Source organism: Danio rerio, chromosome 18 (genome assembly GCF_049306965.1).
Source record: "Danio rerio strain Tuebingen ecotype United States chromosome 18, GRCz12tu, whole genome shotgun sequence".
Classification (NCBI taxonomy): Eukaryota; Metazoa; Chordata; class Actinopteri; order Cypriniformes; family Danionidae; genus Danio; species Danio rerio.
The window spans coordinates 48,202,623-48,224,282 of NC_133193.1; the positions used below are offsets into that span (position 1 = coordinate 48,202,623).

The 21,660-nt window shown below is 35.6% G+C and overlaps 1 protein-coding gene across 7 annotated transcripts in view; it reads left to right on the plus strand.

Moving 5' to 3' along the window:
- large2 (LARGE xylosyl- and glucuronyltransferase 2) overlaps positions 1–21,660 on the plus strand; it is a 333,000-nt gene that overhangs the window by 302,897 nt on the left and 8,443 nt on the right. For all 7 annotated transcript variants that reach the window (XM_073929039.1, XM_017351916.4, XM_073929040.1 and 4 more), the window contains 8 exon segments: positions 965–1,088; positions 6,578–6,749; positions 7,356–7,460; positions 9,299–9,411; positions 9,553–9,678; positions 12,884–13,039; positions 17,107–17,270; positions 20,291–20,569. In XM_073929039.1, coding sequence (XP_073785140.1) covers positions 965–1,088; positions 6,578–6,749; positions 7,356–7,460; positions 9,299–9,411; positions 9,553–9,678; positions 12,884–13,039; positions 17,107–17,270; positions 20,291–20,569 — 1,239 coding nt within the window.

Below are 21,660 nucleotides of genomic sequence, written 5' to 3' on the forward strand. Positions count from 1 at the left end.
TATTTGACCAGAAAAATAAACATTACACTTTGTATGATTCTTGTACATGTACTCAGTTTGACCTAAACTGAAATATCAGTTACAATTTAAAAATATCAAAAAAGTATTCAGTTGAAATCAGAATTATTAAACCCTCTTTGAATTTATTTTTCTTTTTTTTTTTTTTTTTTTACTATTTTTCAAATAATGTTTAACAGAACAAGGAAATGTTCACAGTATGTCTGATTATATTTTTTAATCTGGAGAAAGTCTTACTTGTTTTATTTGGCTAGATTAAAATCAGTTTTTAATTTTTTTAACACTATTTTAAGGTAAAAATATTAGCCCCTTTAGGCTATGTATTGTTTTAGATAGTTTACAGAACAAACCATCATTATACAATAACTTGCCTAATTACCCTAACCCGCCTAGTTAACCTAATTAACCTAGTTAAGCCTTTAAATGTCACTTTAAGCTGTATATGAGTGTCTTGAAAAATATCTAATAAAATATTATTTACTGTCATCATGGCAAAGATAAAATAAATCAGTTATTAAAAATTAGAATTTAAAAAAGATTTTAAAAAATCTTCTCTCCATTAACATAAATTGGAGAAAAAATTGTTATAATAATAATTCAGGGGCTAATAATTCAGGGGGGCTAATAATTCTGACTTTAACTGTTTATCTAAATATGAAACATATTTTTATAATAAATGTATTATTTTTTAATATTACACATATTTTTTATAGTAAATGTATATTTTTTTATATTACACATAATATTTATTATTATAAATGTATTATTTTTTAATATTACACATATTATTTATTTATTTTTAATTTATTATTTTTAAGATTACACATCTATTTTTTACTTTACATAATTTCTAAAATAATTTGTTAAACCAAAAAAATAATGTAAAACAAAGTGCTCATTTGCTCACATTTCTCACAAAATCTAAAACCTGCATCTCTCTTTTCAGGAGAAACCCACTGCACTTTCATTTCATCACAGACACGGTGGCCAATCAAATCCTCAGCACTCTGTTCCAGTCATGGATGGTGCCGTCGGTACAAGTCAGCTTCTATGATGCTGATGAACTCAAAGTAAGCTCCTGCCTCATAACACCACCCATACCCTTCTATAATACCCTTCTGATAATGACAGTGTCTCAGACTCTCACGCTGCATCCAAAATCACCCCCTATACCCTCATTCTCTATTTCCTACATTAATCCACTAATATAGTCTACTTAAAGAAGTGAATAAAAACAAACCAGTGTATTGGAGCTCTCAGGGAAACAGAAGGGTTGCCATTTTGTTTGTGGTTAATCCCTCAGACGGATTAGATTTATAGCTTCTAGATCAGGCCTTGTGAAATTTATTTAACACTTAGCAAGTTGTCTATTAGTAATGAAAGCATTTTGATTTCAATCATGTATACAAACGTTACTTTAAGTAATATTTTAATTAGAAATGTACACCTATGGTCAAACATGGAAATTCATTCAGTGCGCAAACTCTCACAGTGCATTATGGATATATTCTAGTTGTTGAGTGTACAAGGGCTGCGTTCCAGTGCGCTTTTAAACAATTCACTCGCAAACTTCCCTTCATTTCTTATCCCTAATGCTATTTTGGAGTGCTCTCCACTTCATTAAGTGAACGAGGGAAGCTTACATGGATATACCCTCGATCCCTTGATGTTGATTTTGATTCGTATGTCCTCTCCAGCACCTATATGTTCCAGAATGCAACGCGATTGTGATGCCACAACAGTGTTGTTCACAAGTGCTCAAGTGTTTAGGGCATTCCATTTAAACCCATTCAGATGATCCAATAGTAGTAAACGCAGTGTGACGTAATCAATGAGGTACATCTAATGCTGTGTTCACACCAGATGCAGAAGGTGCAAATAAATCATGGTATTTGCATGTAAATAGATATGTAAACATTTTGTGTTTACTCGCTTCATTTGATGTGAAATTTGCTTCATTTGCGCGTAAAATTCACTCACAATAGATGCAGATTCGGGTCATGGGTGGGGCTTCTGTCTGCTCAATGACTCTAACTTCGTTGCTAAATGGCTAACATGTATTTTATAGAGAGAATAGCTATGTTCATGTGCTTTAGGAAGGCTGAAAAAACAGCATATATTTGTTCGGCACCATGTCCGAGTCTATTAGATTCAGAGGTGCACTTAGCTCTGTGAGTTCATCAATGCTTCCAGTAACTATACCTGGATGATGAAGGCTTTCAGCAGTGCTTCTGACTGAGCGGAGCCCAGTTTGATGAGCTGTTGTCCGGTTTCAGCAAGAGGATTTACCCTCGGGACACCAACAACAGGCACTACGTCATAATCACACCCATACTAGAACAAATTCCTGATTGTCCGCCGACGTTCAGATTTTTCTAACAAAGCTTCATTCGTGCAAATTGCGCCATTCACGCCACTTCATTCGCATGAAACGTACCTGCAGGATGTCTATTCTTGTCTTTGCATTGACTTAACATGTAAATTACTTGCGCATGACCCTTTATCTGCATATGTTGTGAACCAAGCGGCAACCTCCCGCTCTCTCATGAAACAAATACAGAAGAAACTGAAACTGCAATTCATCGAAATTCCGCTAGTCCTGGCTCCATAATGGAGCAGATTACTATTGAGCCCACTGTTAAAATGGCCAACTTCACAGCAGAAAAATATGTATTTACAGCCTGGTACAAAGAACGATTTTGGTTCAAATAGCTAATGTTACCCTTAGAGGGAATACATTTTTTTAAAACTCATCCGTTTCCTTTATATTAGGTTTTATGAAGTCTGCATAATTAAGGGCGTGGCCAATTGAGTGACAGCTAGGTCTTTCTGGTTGCCGTCACTTCACCTCAGCTGATTCCGGCTGATTAGCTGCTGAACTCGGCTTATATATCGTATTTTTGTTTTGTTTATGTGGCTTTAGTCAGTTGCTTTTTGGAATTATGTCTTACAATTATCAGATGATATGGCATGCTGTGTGCACTTAATTGTGCTCACAAACCATTCTAGTGGCCTCCATTTTCCAGGTGAGTGAAATTATTTATTTGGAAGTAATTTGGTTTTCCTCCTGTAGAAAAATGTCATAAGAACTATTTTTAGTGGCTCAGTGTTTTACAACAGTGTTTTTAAAAGTGTAAACACTTAATTGATGTAGTACACAACCAAGCACAAGCGGTCAGAACACAAACGAGTTGCAGGTAATGCGTTTCTCCCATAGGAAAGCCTGTCTAAGCAAAATGCTAGCAGGCGTCTGTAGCTCTGCTCACGCTCCACCTCTTTGCCCCTGAATGGTATTCCTCGGTCGGTGCGATGACGCCCGAACAAAATGGCGAGGGTTGGCCACGCCTACTGGTAGCTTCTTTAAGGTTCTTCAGAAACCTATGGGTGTCTCACGGATACTACGTCCATATCTTTTACAGTCTATGGTGTGAACGCAGCATAAAACAACACTGGAGGAAGTTAACGAGTGAAGAGCATACAAAAATTGGACAGGAATGCAGCCATAGGTTATATATTCATTATTGTTGTGCATTGTGGGATTGTTTGACTGCACTTCAGAACGTCCACTATGGTTTCGGACACCACTCCGAATGGCTGCTACCTCAAATAGTGCACTATTTAAGGGTATACAGGGCAATTTCGGATACAGCCTCAGTGTAGAGGCTTAATGGAAGCTCATAAACAATAATAGTTTTGAAACGAGGCAGTCTCCAATGACAAGACAACGATCGCAATTCTCTCCAAGCTCATTCAGCCACAAACAGCCGGGATGAGAGATGTGACACTCGCGCTTATGGATTGTAATGACGGGGGCAAAAGTTCCCTCGGGACAGTATGGCATGTCTGTGATAGTGGAAACATTGAGCTTGTTTACACTCCAGCGATCTCTCGGAGAACTCAATGCATAGGGAAAACACAGAATAATTCATTTCTGCTAGTACATTTAAAGCGACAGTGCGGCTCTTTTTTTAACCATTTGGCATGTGCGGTGCTGTGGCGATGAATTATTCACCGTCTGTTGGTGAAATTCTTTTTTATGCAGCGCACGCCACGCTGAAAGAGCGAAGTGACAATCAAAGAGCACCTCCTCAGGCACACGTGCATATACTGCAGGAGAGCGGCTTCTAGTTTACATTACACTGCATGCTCAAGCACTCTCAGATGAATGCACACACAATAACACTAATACAGTCTTTCTTGTGCCGGTTCCGTGCCCTCGTGCTCCTCCCACACCGAGTTCACCTCTGATTGTCAGCTGTTTGGCTCGGAGCCGTCTCTAATCACGCGGATTTTACATCCTGTGTCTCTGCTGTGCATAGAGACCTCTTTGCTCTCCTGAGTATATGAAAGCTAAGCTGCAGGAAATCCAGTCTTTTTCAATCAACCCCTCTCCGGCAGATTATTATTAAACCTGAGCTCGGGTCATTAAGATTGTATGCTGAAAAGATGAAGCGCACAATAAGAACTGTAGAGGGTTATTTCCATGAACGTGGATGATGGCGTAAGTGCAGAATTCAGTTCAGAAACAAACACAGAGCACACGGTGGGGATATCCAGTAGGTGATTGTCAACACATGCGGGGTTGTAGGCCTGATAATTATGTCTTTTTTTTAGTCAGCTATAACGGTTATACTAGATGCTTAAAAATAAATGGTACGTGATGTGGTGGCGCTGTAGGTAGTGCCGTCGCCTCTCAGCAAGAAGGTCGCTGGTTCAAGCCTCGGCTGGGTCAATTGGTGTTTCTGTGTGGAGTTTGCATGTTCTCCCTGCGTTCGCGTGGGTTTCCTCCACAGTCCAAAGACATGTAGTACAAGTGAATTGGGTAGGCTAAATTGACCGTAGTGTATTTGTGTGAATGAGTGTGTATGGATGTTTTCCAGAGATGGGTTGCAGCTGGAAGGGTTGTCATTGGTTGATTCCACTGTCCCCGGATTGATAGAGGGACTTAGCTGCAGAGAAAATAAATGAATGAATGGTATCTGCCAGAGATGGGGGACTCGAGTTACATGACTTGACTGGAGTAAGACTTAAGTCGCAAAATTTAGGAGTTGAGACTTGCTTGACAAATATCCAAAAAAGACTAGACTTGACTTGATACTTGAGTGAAATAACTTGTTTTTGTTAAATACATAACTGTTTGGGGCGAGGCAGTGGCGCAGTAGGTAGTGCTGTCGCCTCACAGCAAGCAGGTCGCTGGGTCGCTGGTTCGAACCTCGGCTCAGTTGGTGTTTCTGTGTGGAGTTTGCATGTTCTCCCTGTCTTCGCGTGGGTTTCCTCCACAGTCCAAAGACATGCGGTACAGGTGAATTGGGTAGGCTAAATTGTCCGTAGTGTATGAGTGTGTGTGTGAATGTGTGGATGTTTCCCAGAGATGAGTTGCGGCTGGAAGGGCATCCGCTGTGTAAAAACTTGCTGGATAAGTTGGCGGTTCATTCCGCTGTGGCGACCCCGGATTATTAAAGGAATTAAGCCGACAAGAAAATGAATGAACAAAACCGTTTGTTATATATTATGCATTATGTAAAAAAACGAAAGTTCTAAGTCACGCATGCGCAGTATGCTACTTGGTTCTGAAATATAGGTTCTTCATACTGTTCCGAATAAAGCACTGCAATTGATTCCAGACTCGAATTGATGATTCTTTTTAAATAAGTGGATAATTCAGGATATTGTTTTTTCTCTGTCAGAGGAAGTGTTAGACAATTTAAAAGCTAAGTAACTTGAAGTCATTGGTGGAATAGTTTTTACTGGAAATGCAAACCATTTTAAAAAATTCAGTTGGATTTACTGAACTGGATCAATAGGTTCATTCACTTTAAACGATTCATTCGAACTGTTCAATTGCTATTCTGCCATCAGATAAAAAGCATGCAGGAAGGCGCATTTTTGAGCATTTCTGGGGTAAGATGAAGGAGAAGGCATTGAAGATGAATCCAAAAAAATCTTGATGATCTCTGGGAGTCCTGCAAGAACGCTTTCTTTGGCATTCCAGATGACTTTATCAATCAGTGATTTGAGTCATTGCAGAGATGTATGGATGCAGTCCTCCAAGCTCATGGGAGATTAGTTCTTTTTCCACTGCAGCATGACTTTATATTCTATACTGGACATTATTTCTGTTAAGTGACAAGACTTTTGTCTAAGCAAGTCAGACCTTACTGTCCTAATTAAGTCATTAAAAATCAAGGCATGATCATATTTTATTTTGGTAAAATAAGCATAATCTAGAGGACTTTGCCTTTTCTATAAGCCACTTCTGATACTAAAGGATCAACTAGAAGTCAAGTTAGTATTTGTTTCTAAAACTTAGATAGGTATGGTACATCTAGGTGGTTGTTTTGACAAAAGAAAGCCCTTAGGTTTTTACAACACTGCTCCTCTTCATGTCAGACTAGGACCACCTAAATATACATTATCCCTTACTTAAAGAAGGTCTGAATTCTCTTTGTAAAAAAAAAAATCTATGGGTAAAATGCTTCTAGAGCCAAGGCTGATAAAGTGTGTGCTGTTTTCTCACACTCATCTCTCTTTTTCTCTCTGCTTGTTATATGTGTCATAGTCGGAGGTGTCGTGGATACCAAACAAACACTATTCAGGAATTTATGGCCTGATGAAGCTCACTCTCACCAAAGCTCTGCCATCCAACCTTTCGAAGGTCATCGTTCTCGATACGGACATCACCTTCGCCACAGACATCGCCGAGCTGTGGGCCATTTTCCGCAAGTTTACTGGTAACCAGACGCTTCATGAAAGCAGTCACACACATAGAGTTCAAGTCAAAATTATTCGCCCTTCTTTCTTTTTCAAATATTTCCTAAGTGATGTTTAACAGAGCAAGAAATTTTGCACAGTATTACCTAAAATATTTTTTCTTCTGGAGAAAGTCTTATTTGTTTTATTTCGGCTAGAATAAAAGCAGTTTTTTTTTTTTTTTAAAACCAATATAAAGTCAATATTATTAGCCCCTTTAAACTATATATATATATTTGATTGTCTACAGAACCAACCATTGTTATACAATGACTTGCCTAATTACCATAATTTGCCTAATTAACCTAGTTAAGCATTTAAATGTCACTTTAAGCTGAATACTAGTATCTTGAAAAATATCTAGTAATTACTGTCATCATGACAAAGATAAAATAAATCAGCTATTAGAAATAAGTTATTAAAATTGTTATGTTTAGTAATGTGTTGCAAAAACAAATCCTTTTTTTCTGTTTAACATATAATTTGGCCAAAATATACTGGGGGGCTAAAAATTCTAATAATTCTGACTACAATAGTACATAGAGCATCTGATAGATTTAACACTGATGTCGTGATTATGATTGCAGAGAAGCAGGTGATTGGTCTGGTGGAGAATCAGAGCGACTGGTACCTGGGCAATCTGTGGAAAAATCACAAACCCTGGCCAGCCCTGGGGCGAGGATTTAACACCGGTGAGGACATGCAGATTGACTGTGGTTTACACTGCATACATGATTGTCATTGCTAGTGGAATTACACCGAAAATCAGTTTGATTTGTGATTCTACTAGATAAATATTTGAAAGGGGGAAAACAAAAGTAAACAAAAAAACTAATGCTGATGATACACTGGACAACTTTTTGAGCAATGTTGCCGGATAATTTTGTGAAACGATGTTGCTTGGTTACATTCTATTAAAGGTCCTGTACGTTTTTAACTCTTCTAAAGCGTAAAAATACCTTAATATGTTTGCTGATATTTAAGAAACATGCCAAGTGAACATTCTTGTTCTTCTGAAAAACAATGCTGAAGTCAGATATTCTGCTTTGAAAACGTCTGTTACATCCCAGAATGTCTGTCTTTGTTTTGGTCCTTTTAACCCGCCGAATGCCAGTTTAGCCTATTATACTTCAGCACCCCGAGTTGCCTTGTTGCACATTTTATTCATTCATTCTGAAAGACTCTCAAAGTATACAACCTGTAAAAATTCTCGGTCCCACACTATCAATTTGTGTTGGAACAACTTAAAGAAATTAGATTAAGTTTAAATTTAAGTGGATTGAACATAAAACAATAACTTTTTTCCGAAAACACCTTAACAATTGTGTTTTTAACTCATTTTAAATAAGTAGTTTGAACAAGCAGCAAAAATATATGTTTTTGAGTGTATAAGAAAAAGAGAAACAGAAAATATAATTATTATGCTGTTACATAAAATTATATAATAACAGGTTATTATATTATATCATATTATATTATATTATATTATATTATATTATATTATATTATATTATTATTTTATAATCTTTGGATTTGTTCTTTTGCTTAAATTTACAAATTGCACATTCAACACCTCAAATAAAATCATAGAAAAAAGCATTTGGACTTCATGAAATCCACACTGTAAAGAAATCAGGGTTCCACACAATTCATTTACATTGTCTCACACAAATCTCTTAGGTTAACGGAACTAATTTTAAGTGGATTGAACATAAAAAAACACCAAAAAAAAATCTCCAGAATTGTTGTTTCAGCTCATAAAGTAAAAATAAGTATATAAGTTTTAGCTCATTTTAAATAAGTAGTTTGAACGAGCAGCACTTTTTTGAGTGTAAAGATATCTTTATTGGGGTTTTCGAGAGTAAACTAATAAACTAATTGACTAATAAACTAATATGAGCCTTAAAGTCCGCATGAACTGGAAGCTGCGACCAATTTTTTCCGTATTGTGATGCAGTTCCTGGAGAAACAGAATATTAAATGAAAAAACTGTGGGTGTGGCTTGTTTTTTTTCTACTACGAGCTGATTGGATGTTGTAAAGTAGGCACTTCTTTCAGAAAGATCGGGAAAAGGGTTTGGGGAGAGTTATTACAACCTAACAGACTCCTCCTCCTCCTCCTCCTCCTCCTCCTCACCATTTCTGTTTGTTGTCAAACTGACAGTAAAAGGGGCGTAGTTAAATATGTAATCCAAACCCAATAACCTGAGACAAACGTAATCTGAGAATTTAACTGAAAACAAACAGGAAGCGTATTTAAAGATTTAAATTTCAGATTACAAGGGCAAACATTTTATTTTTTCTTAACGACATGCACAGATGAATTGTTCACCACAAAAATAGCAATGTGAGCGAACAAAATCAATATGGTTAGTTTCAATTTCATGCGTACTTTAAGAAAAGAGCACACAAACATAATCGCTTCTAAATGTAACACACATGATCATGCTGCATGTCATTTGACTAAGAACACAAAGAATAGTGTGTGCGCTGGGCTGCATTTGTACAACAGGTGTTTGTTGACTCTGCAGGTGTGATTTTACTGTACCTGGAGAGACTGCGGCGGATGGGCTGGGAACAGATGTGGAGACTGACAGCAGAGCGAGAGCTGATGAGCATGCTTTCCACATCCCTCGCAGATCAGGTTCATGTCCTTCAGCAACAATACAACACTTTAATTCACAGCTCTTATCACAACACTGCTCTAAATTAGGATGGAAATACTGCCGAACAATGCATTTTATAATGAAAAAGCATGCTTATATTATTGTTTTGTGTTTTGTAGGATATATTCAACGCTTTCATCAAACAGAACCCAGTGCTGGTGCATCAGCTTCCCTGTTTCTGGAACGTTCAGTTATCAGATCACACTCGCTCTGAACAGTGTTACACTGAAGTGTCCGATCTAAAGGTAACAGCATATATAGGAGAATATTTCAACCCAGACTCATTCATTTCTGCTCAAAAATGTTTTGTAGCTTTGTAGCACTTTGTAGCTTGACGCTGTGTGGACATTACCACTATGACGTCTATCAGATGTTTGATTTTGGTTGCCATACCTAACAAATAAATGTCAGTATTTGCCATCAATATGTCGATGGTTTAAGAAGTTGGCTCGACGTTGGATTTTGTTGACTTTCCAACGCAACCTAAAATCAACCAAACATCAACGTCTAATGGTGTTACAGCTTAACGTTGTGTGGATGTTACCACTATGACGTCTATCAGATGTTGGATTTTGGTTGCCATACCTGATGAATAAATGTCTGTATTTGCCATCAATATGGCGTTGGCTCAAGATGTTGACTCGACGTTGGATTTTGGTCACTTTCCAACACAACCTAAAATCAACCAAATATCAACATCATTTTACGTGGTTATTGGTCGTCAAAATAACATTGTTTAGACACTGGAAACCTAAATCATTAGCCCCTTTCACACATACAGACCTTTCCGGAAAATTACCGGCAATTTTCCGGAAAGGTTGTATGTGTGAACAGGTCCTTTTTGAAAATACCGGTAAATTCATTCTGGCTATTTTTCGGAAAGAGAAGTTGTAACATTACCGGCAATTTGTCGGAATGCTGCGCTGTGTGAATGCAGAAGGAAGATTGCCGTAATAAGCGCGTGCACGTCTAGAACGTGCTGACGTGAGACGTCTGCTTTAGCCAATCAGAACAGTCAGACGCATTTACGTCCGCGCGGTTTGTGAGAATAAAAGCCTTTGAATATTTTTCCAGACACATTTAGCTGCTAGAAGTTAGTCAGATCACGTTTATATGTTCTTCTTAATGCCAACTGTGTAAATAATCATCGATGAGATGCTTATGATAAGCCGTTGTTTGTTTACCTTCAAGCTTTGCGTGTGCCTGTGAAACAGCCTGTGAGCGCCTGCACACGCACATATTATGAACATCTCGACATGCGAAAGTGATCCTGCGAAAGTTGTTCACAATATTGATCATCCACAGAGTTTGTAATTTAGTCAAATGTTTACAAATACAAGCGCAGCCGTTTAAAGCTCATTTCTGGTTAATGATGTCAGAATTTACCCGTATTTTGGAATGGATGTGTGAACGGTCTTTTCCGGAAAATTTCCGTAACGTCCTCGCCTGTGTGAACAGCGCTATTTTGAATATACCGGTAAAGTCGTTCCGGAAATTTTCCAGATATTTACCGGTATCACTGTGTGAAAGGGGCTATTGTGTGTCTACTGGAAACTATAGTAAACTGATAAACTGATATATACTGTAGTATACTTTAGATTTACCACAGTAAACTGTGGTGTATTGTAGTATAATAAACCCTTTAGTTGTAGAAAACTACAGCGTTGGGTAATTTGTTTATATTATTATAGTTGTTGTGTTACTATAACAACTATCGCATCATCACAACAGATAAATTCATGTAGTTTACTATGGTATGGTTCAAAACAGTAGTATATATATTATTATAGATCATTTATTCATTCATTTTCTTTTTGGCTTAGTCCCTTTATTAATCCAGGGTCGCCAAAGCGGAATAAATCGCCAACTTATCTAGCATTTTTTAACGCAGTGGATGTCCTTCCAGCCGCAATCCATCTCTGGGAAACATCCACACACACATTCACACTCATACACTACGGACAATTTAGCTTACCCAATTCACCTGTTCCGCATGTCTTTGGACTGTGGGATAAACTGGAGCACCCGGAGGAAACCCACACCAACGCAGGGAGAACATGCAACCTCCACACAGAAACGGCAACTGACCCAGCCGAGGCTCGAACCAGCGACCTTCTTGCTGCGAGCCAACAGCACTACCTACTGCGCCACTGCGTCGCCCATTATATATTATATTATAGTATTATAGCAAAGAGCATAGAATCACCAAGAGGCGACACTAGTGCAATATGGGAAACAGCCACTAGATAGTGTGGCGCCCATTTTGGAATGAAAACTCCAATAGAACAACAGCATATTATAAGTCTTTAAAATAAACTATTAAAAGTGCTGATGATTGTGATATTAAGTGTTGTATTGTCGTCTTTCAGGTTGTATCTCAGCTTTAATGCACTTTTTAAGTAAATAAATAAATAAAAAACAAACCAGTTGCTTGCCATCGCAACAGCAATAACATCCAATGGACAGCCGATCACTTTCACTCCAAAATGGTGGAATCTGGGGCTGTTGCTGTGCGCTGCTGTTGCAATGGAACGTTCTATTGAGTGTCGCCTCTTGATCATTCTAAGCTCTTTGATTATAGTATTGACTATAAATTACTATTGTATTTTTTTTTCAGATGAGATGTGTTGGTCACATGTTGACCATCGTCAATGACAAGATGATTAAGCAAATTTCATGATCAAACCAGACCTAACATTAATATATAAGACGATGAGACATTCATTCATTCATTCATTCATTCATTTTCCTTTCAGTCCCTTTATTATTCAGGGGATGCCACAGCGGAATGAACCGCCAACTCATCCCGCTCATTTTTTTACGCAGCGGATGCCCTTCCAGCTGCAACCCATCTCTGGGAAACGATGATACATTAAATATAATTTTATTAAAAGTGTCAAATATTTGGAATATTGGAATAGCCATATAAACGAACATATTGTAGATATGTGCTGGAAACACTACATTGCATCAATTTCCAAATCATACACAGTTCTACAATTTTTAACTTTGTATTTTGTATGTGAACACTTGAAAGTGGGTCCTCATCAATATATAATCTTGCCTGTAATCATAATATGCATGAAATAGTAATGGAACACTTTACTGTCTCAAGTGTTCAGTTGAAAACTGCAGTGAATTTTGTACACATATACAAGAAAAAATGTTATATCAATGAGCCCTGGTTGGACTTCATAGGTCTCATGGGTGCAAACGACCAAATTGACCCGCGGAAATGAAGACTAACGATTGGTTCAAAGTGAAAAGGGTCCCTTTAATTGGTTCAGTTTGCTTTAATCATTGCCAAATTCGTTGTGTTTGTTTTACAAATTGTCTCTAATGCAAATGTTCACCCAAGCATCACATTCATTTCCTGTCAGCTTTCCATTTGAGTATGGAAATGATGTCTTTGAAGTTGTTTATTGCTCAGCTTTATTGCTTCCTCCGCAGGTCATTCACTGGAACTCTCCTAAAAAGCTGAGGGTGAAAAACAAGCATGTGGAGTTTTTCCGGAATCTGTACTTGACGTTCCTGGAGTATGATGGGAATCTTCTGCGACGAGAGCTGTTCGGATGTCCCAGTCAAGCCAGCTCAGAGAGCACAGTGGTGGGTTATTTCATTCATGCAGGATATTATACAGGCTTGTGTTAAAATAACATGCACACTTTATTAGAGATTAAACACTATGAAAAATTCATATTGTGATTATAGCGACTGAATTTAGTAAGGTTGTCAGTTTTGTTATGGTTTTTTTAAATGATCTGAAAATGTCACACACACTTAAAGGGATAGTTCAACCAAAAATTAAAATTTACTCACCATTTACTTACGCTCATGTGGATTCAAACCTAGAAGAGTTTCTTTCTTCTGCTGAACACTAAAGAAGATATTTTGAAGAAAGTGGGAAATCTGAAAACTGTTGATGTCCATAGTATTTGCTTTTCCTTCTATAGATGTTGATGGTTTTTGTTTTTCTCTAAAATATCTTTTTCGTGTTCAACTGAAGACAGAAACTCATAACAGGTTTGAAATGAGTAAAGGGAGAGTAAATGATGACAGAATTTTCATATTTAGGTGACTTATCACTTTCCATCAAGGTATTCCACCAAGTTTTGCATAGAAAAATGAGCAAACAACAAATTAAATTTGCAGCTTTATTATTTTTTTGCGAGGAAAAAAACAAAAAAAAACATGAATCCTGAATTTTGGATTTTTTTTTAAATATGTTTGTATTATTTTGTGTACTTTTGTGTACTTTTTTATGTACATTTGATTTTATTACTCAAGAAATTGTTTTACCTGCACTTGGAAAATTACCTTACATGGATACATGTTTACTTGTTTTTCACAAAACTGCATAAAGCTCCTTTGTAAAAGCCGAAATTGGGTAAAAATATCTCATTGCGATTTTTCTCACTAATGTTGCGATTTTATTTTTCAATTTAAGTAGTCTCAGCTCATTATCCTCAATATTACATATTTTAACTATATATATATATATATATATATATATATATATATATATATATATATATATATATATATATATATATATTTATGGTAGCACTTTAAGTTTAAATAACAATTCACAACATTTACTTGTGGCTAATTACCTACCTTTTATTGAGATTGACTGTTTTATAGCACTTTTAAAGGATGATCTTAAAATTATTGAGGTAAAATCTTAGTAAATATAATGGTTTATCAATAGTTTGTTAATAGTAACAATAATTTAGTTGCACGTTAAAATAAAGTGTGAGCATATTTATTTAATAACCATCTTTATAAGCATGTATTTAGATTGCATCTCTTTCTGATTAGCTAATTGCAATATTGGCGACGCAGTGGCATTCCAGGAAATTCTTAATATGGATGAAACCATCCAGCAATTGCTGCAGTTAAATGAAAATAAGATCTGAATAAACATTAAAAGGCTTTAACTGATCATTTACACGACTGCGACAATAAATGTTTCATATGTGTTCTCCCAGCCATCTTTGCTATTTTCGTAAGAAAGTCGATTTATAATTTGATGCTAACTGACATAGTATATTTTAGTAGAGAATAGCTATAAAATAATATTCTTGATGCACGAACTATTATTGTAATTTAACTATTACAGAAACAGATGTGACTGGCTATATCAAATCTAGATAAATGTGTCTATATATGTATATATATATATATGTATATATATATGTCCATATGTCTATATGTCTACACACACATATATATATATATATATTAAGGGTGGAGCCGAACCCGAATACGGTATTCGGAAAGGCACGAATAGCGTGTTTTTACGAATACTTGATTCGAACAAATACTTGAAAAATTATTTGTATTCGGGAGCAAGAAAAACACTATATCAAAAAGCAGCGTTTCCTCGTGAGACCACAGTGCATGCCCGCGTGAGTGAGTGAGTGAGTGAGTGAGAGAGAGAGAGAGAGAGAGAGAGAGAGAGAGAGAGAGAGAGAGAGAGAGAGAGAGAGACACGCTCAGTGCAAATCGCGCCAAAGCCCGAAACTGAAAGCAAGACGTGACTTTTAAGGGGTTGTTTCATATGGATTTATTAATCATTCTTACTGTTCAGTGATCGCAAACTGCCGTAGTTTATTAAAGACGCAAACCTCTCACTGCACGTCAGCTGCGCGCCTTCAGCAGACCTCCTCATTCCTGCAGCACGAGAGCTTTATGATTGTTTATGCGCGCCTAAAGTGGCGGATCTGTCCGGTAAAATATCTGACTGCGTCACCGCATCCCTAAGGACTGTTTGGCGAAATATTTGACTGCATGTCACTGCATAACAAACGACTGAAAGGATATAACTAGAGAACTCTCCACTGTGCTAATGGGTGAAAGCGTATGGCAAGCCGTTTTAGCATTTAAACCTTGTTCAGACTATCCATAAATATATCTCTAATTATATTTTGACTTGTCATAATTATAATTCGACTAGTCAGATTGGAAATATCTGCAAATATATTATGACTGACTAGTCATATTCCTCCATTGACTTCCATTGAAAAATATTTGCAGATATCTCTAAATAAACAAACAAACAAACTTTGTGTCTGTTTTGTGGCAGGCAGATGATAATAGCAGGGCTGTATCTTTTAGTATTATATAGAATACTTTTGTTCTGCCAGATCTCCCAGGCAGGGTTTTATTTAGATTTATTTAGTTAATATTAGTTTTTGGAATTCTGTGCATTGGAAAAAAGTTCTTTCAGAAGAAGAACAGTTTTTTGAAGTATTATTTGTTTTTATTCTGTCTATTCAGTGTCCTTCAACAAGAACGGTGGTGGTGGGGTTCATAATATTCACAATGGTATTTTATTAGTTGTTGGTTTAACCATGGATGAGATAATGGCTTCTATGTTATTTTCTTTTCAATGACATTTCTTGTCACATGTTCAAAAACAACAGCCAATATTGCATATCTATAATTTATATAATGGGTATAATTAAACAATACTTTCACTATAACGTAAATTAGAAGTGTAATAGAAAAAATATATATATTTGCATTTTGAATTTTACTCGAATACAAATACAAATACAAATACAAATACTTTTCCCCCCTCAACAAATACAAATACAAATACAAATACCGGCTGCTCCGCACATCCCTAATATATATATATATATATATATATATATATATATATATATATATATATATATATATATATATATATATATATATATATATATATATATAAATGTCTATATATATATATATATATATGTCCATATGTCTATATCATATCTAGAAAGCTAGTGCAATTTAAGTTTTTCTGACTAATTCGCATGTATTTACATTCAAATGACGCACATTTTTTTGATTACAGTTGTTTTTTTCATCAAAGCTACACACATTTTATACTGTTAAAACAAATATTAAGCGTCATTAGTAGTTAGAACTATTCAGTTTTTCGAAACAGTTGTATTATTGCCTTATCAGCTTCAGCTCCTCACTCCCACCTGCTGGTAGAAACAGGTACTGCTGAACAGCTGACTATTTAATTATATGACACAAACGCTGCGTTAAGTGGAATGCACGTGATGTATGTGGTAATTTTAAGTACTTAGATAACAAAATAAATGTTATACAACCTGTTTTTATTTAAGTGCAACATATTCCAAAAGATCAGGGGCTTTTGACAATACATCAGGGGCTTAAGCCCCCAAAGACCCCCTTACAAACGCCACTGGTAATACTAATGAAAAGTTGAAATGGTATTACTAAAACCATTAATCCAAAAAAAATATCCTGACAACAGTAGTATCTAATATCTGTCAACAATCATAGAAATTCAACATTTACAAAGTAAAGTACATGAGATCATTCCTGGCCAAGAGTAAAAAGTAAATAAGGCAATGTGTTTTATTTTTAAATACAAAGCATAGAACAATGAGTTTTACAGTGTTGAGAACAGGTTGCTCATTGCTCACTGCATTTCTTGAGACAACGAGAAGCAGAAGCAATGTTTTATGGTCGTACGCCGGATCATTCTAAATAAGTAATGAGTCACCATGTCAGCTCAGCCTTGAGTTTGGAGAAGGAAAAAACAGCATCTTAAATTCTCAAAGGGCAACATGACATGATCCTGCATGGTCTGCCCTCCTCGACATAGCTGATAAAACGAGATTATTCTTCTTTCTTTGCAGCTCCAGCAAGCTCTAGAGGAGTTAGATGAGGACGACCAGTGCTATGACTTCCGGAGGGAGCGGATCATGCTGCACAGGGTACACCTCTACTTTCTGCAGTACGAATACAGTCCTACAGACGATGGCACGGACATCACGCTGGTCGCTCAGCTCTCCATGGACAGGTGCACACTCAAACTTATGATAATGATGATGCAATTTAATTACATAAGTGTCGAAAATGATGTTGTTTTAAATGAACCTAATGCAGAAGTCCCACTTAACAAATCAGCTTTGGTTTCTTGGATTTGATTGTAATTACATTTATTTTGAAATTTTAGCCCTCCTGACTTATTAGCCTCCTGTATATTTATTTTGTTAATTTCTGTTTACCTGAAATAAGATTGTTTTCAACACATTTCTAAACATAATGACAATTTGTCCTGTAGGCAATCTGGAAAAAAAATGCTTAAGAGAGCTAATAATTAAACAAATTAAAAACTGCTTTTCTTCCTGCCAAAATACAACAAATAAAGCTTTCTCCATAAGAAAAATATTATAGAAAATTCTGTGAAATATTTCTTGCTCTGTTTAACATCTTTTGAGCTTTATTTTACTAATGTAATTGCTGCGTAAGTACTGTATAGATTTTGTTTGTTGTTTGATTTATAAAGCACTTAGGCAATAGTTGTTGTGTTTAAATGTGCTATATAAATAAAACAAAACAAAACAGAAATGAGAATAAATAAGTGTAGCTTAGTAACTTCTTTAAAACATGTACAGCCTTCAAGTTATTTTCACATTGGAAATATATGGGAACCAGTGCTAATATACAGAAATTTCGCACTGCTACTTACGTGATATTGCGCTTATACAACAGTTCGACGGCACAATCGTGTATATAAAAAAGAAAATTAAATACGGAGAGTCTAAAAGTCTTTTGTATTAGGAACTACTTTCTTCCGCCATTCATTCACATCTACAGCTGACTTCAGAACAGCAAAAGCCATTACTAATTCAGCAAGTGTTTGAATGATTCGCTAGCGTAATGTCTAAAGAAAAGACAAAACATATGTTTTTCCTGACATTTTAAGATTATAAGGCTGAACATGACATGAAAAGCTATCCGTCTACAGAGATATCTCCTTACTGTATTACAGTCTATTACAGTCTACAGTATTTCTCTGTTGCAATCGAGATATCACAATAATTAACCCCGAAAAAAGCATTGCAATCACTACCAGATAAGAAAAAACGCTAAACACACGTGGACATTTCTTCTTTCTTTCTGCCAACACAACACATATTCCTGATAAGTCCCATCTCACATTCGGTAGACTGCAATTATATGGTGTAAATACAGTACTACTACATACAAAAGAGAGAGATCGATTTAGAAAGTCACTCACCAGTATAATAATGATGTGATCAGCTGTAGTTAGAAATGATGATGTTTTAATCTTTTAAGGGCTTATTATGCGGTTCTGTCGCCATCTTGTGGATAGACAATGTCAATCGTCTTTGGTCAGCTCAGTATGGCAGGCTAATGGACACCGACGCGCTGTCTCTTAGAAATTATAAATATTTTTATATAAGCACTATCCTTATTAATAAACTGCATAGTTGCAATCTAAACAACTACATTCTTGATTAAGTACATTATGTTGCCCAACAGCAGGAATATTTGTTTGTAGAGTGTCCTCTGCTTGATGCTGTATGTGAGCAGAGTAATACACATGGGTGAGGGGTTAAGAGGCTGGACCAGTGCTGTTATTGCAGAATATCGCACGACTTACAGCCAATCAGATTCAAGAACCAGACAAAACTGTTGTATAAATAGGCAATGTGTTTTGGTGCATTTAAACAAAACAGATTTGTTAAACAGATTTATTTATTAAAATAATATTTTGGTCATCAAGCATATTTAGAAATTGAAAGAAAATACAATTAAATTCAAGCAAATTATTGGAAAAACAATCTACAATATTTTAACTAATTTTTTCCTTTTTTTTTTTTTTTTGCTTCTCTTGATTTGTCCACTATTTAAATTTTGTATTTAATATTTTTTTTTATAACATAAATTCGGCTGTACTAGTTTTTGGACAGTTATCGTAAGTTATTTTGTTTGATAAGCTCCAGATTTGGCTTTAGTATTGACTAATCTAATGCATATACACAGATATAATATTGTATAGCTTCCTATTAACAATATGAATTTAAAAAAGAGATTTGTGAGGGGTGTACTTGTATATGCTGAGCCCTGTATATATAATGGAATACTGTGAAAATTTATTTTGCTCTGTAACAGATCACTTTGAATCGCATCCAATTTTTGAAAACAAATAAAAAGTTTGCAAGAGGCTAATATTTTGCCTGGATTATTTAAAGAAATAGAAATACACACAAAATATTTTATCACACAATATCACATATTTCTATTTTTATATATGAGGAGTCCAGATGCAAACACTTCTAAATGAAAGAAAACAATTATAATTCTAAAAGGTTTCTGCATCTGAACTGTTCATTAAATAATAATAATAATAATAATAATAATAATTATTATTATTATTATTATTATTATTATTATTATTATTATTATTATTATTATTATTATTATTATAACAACAACAACAACAACAACAATAATAATTATAATAAAAATAATAACAATAATGATAATAATAATAACAATAATGATAATACCAACAACAACAATAATGATAATCACAAAGTTTAAACCATTTTACTTCAGAAACTTGTAATTAATTTTCCAAATAATGTTAAAGTGAATACATTTTTTAAATTAGTATGTAATTTTTTTATCATTTCAAGTTTAATTTCAATAATTTCAAATCAATATCATTTCAATATCATTTCAAATTAAAGTCAATATTTTTAAAGTTTTTTTATCAAAGTTTTTAATCGTGTTTAGTTCTTAATACTCTGTTTATTTCAGAAATGTAATTTTCTATACTGAGCTTTATTTACCAAAGCATTCTTTCATTTTCAAAAATTGGATTGCTATACAGGATACCAGTGTTGTTTACGTTTGAAGCTATATGAACTGAAAGTGGTGTAGAGAAGATCTCAACATGCTATGTAATCTACTGAAAGCTTGCCCTCCAGCTTTGAACATTTGAAAAAGAAAGACTTCAATTACGTGGCCGAATGTTGATGCAAGACACTCTGTATGTGTCCACAGACTGCAGATGCTGGAGGCCATCTGCAAACACTGGGAAGGCCCCATTAGTCTGGCTCTGTACATGTCAGACGCCGAGGCCCAGCAGTTTCTGCGGTATGCCCAGGCCTCCGAAGTCCTCAAAAACCGCAAGAATGTGGGCTATCACATCGTCTACAAGGAGGGTCAGTTCTACCCGGTCAACCTGGTGCGCAATGTGGCGCTTCGCAACGTCAACACACCCTACGTTTTTCTGACCGATGTTGACTTTCTGCCCATGTACGGCCTCTACGATTACCTCAGGTGAGTTGTGCGTTCCTTAAGAATAGTCTCTAAGGGCACTATAAAAATATTCTTATGTTTTTAAGTAGAATCAAATTAACTTTTCTAGTCAACTCTACTTAGATCAATCAAACTGGCTAAAAATATTAAGTTGAACCTTCTACTGCAAAAAAATTGTAAATTGAAACTTGATTGACTTATTAAAATATACTTAAAGCAACATAAAAATATTTGTTGTCATTTTTTGTCATTACATTTTATACAGAGAGGGTTAGATTGAACATAAATAAAAATGTAATAGCGTAAAATGATTAATCACATCCAAATTAAAAGTTTGTATTTGCATAATGTGTGTGTACTTGTGCATACAGTGGGTGACACTTTAAAGTGAGCTTAAACGCTGTGACTCCTACCACCGCCTCTCTAAAGGAGTAAGAACTTGTTTTTAGGGATGACCAAAGTTTGCAACTATGCCGCCAGGGGGCACAAAGGGATGGGATGCGAACGGACAGAAATAGTCTATACTAACTCTGCTACTTTTTAGATATCGTGTATATAAATAAAAATATATGTAAAATAAAAATACAAAATATTTGCATTTATATTTAGAAAATTATACTAGATATAAATATTTAATTTATAACTATAAATAAACATTTTATCTAATATAAACGTTTGCGTGTGTGTATATACAGTTGAGGTCAGATGTTGAGATAGCCAGTGGTGTTGTCTCCACTGGAGATAACTTCCTGTATTCCTGTCAAACTACAACTCCCAGATAACATTGCACCAATCACTCCTGCCACAGCTGAGAGTCATTTGGACACAGAGCTGGAACTCATTATCATTGATGACCATTGTTTCCTTAGTTTCTCACACTCATGGCTGATTCTTCAGTAGCATATGGGCGGGGACAACGGAGGTTAGGATCACATGCAGTTTTTTTAGAGAAGACTCAGACAGGCAATGGTTAAACAGGTACAAACTGGAGCATGAGGGTAATTCAAAGAGCGCAGTCAGAAACAGGCGAATGGTCAGGATAGGCGGCAAAATAACAAGAACTGTAAACAAAACACTGGGTTAAAAACAAAACTATACAGAGAAACTGCTTG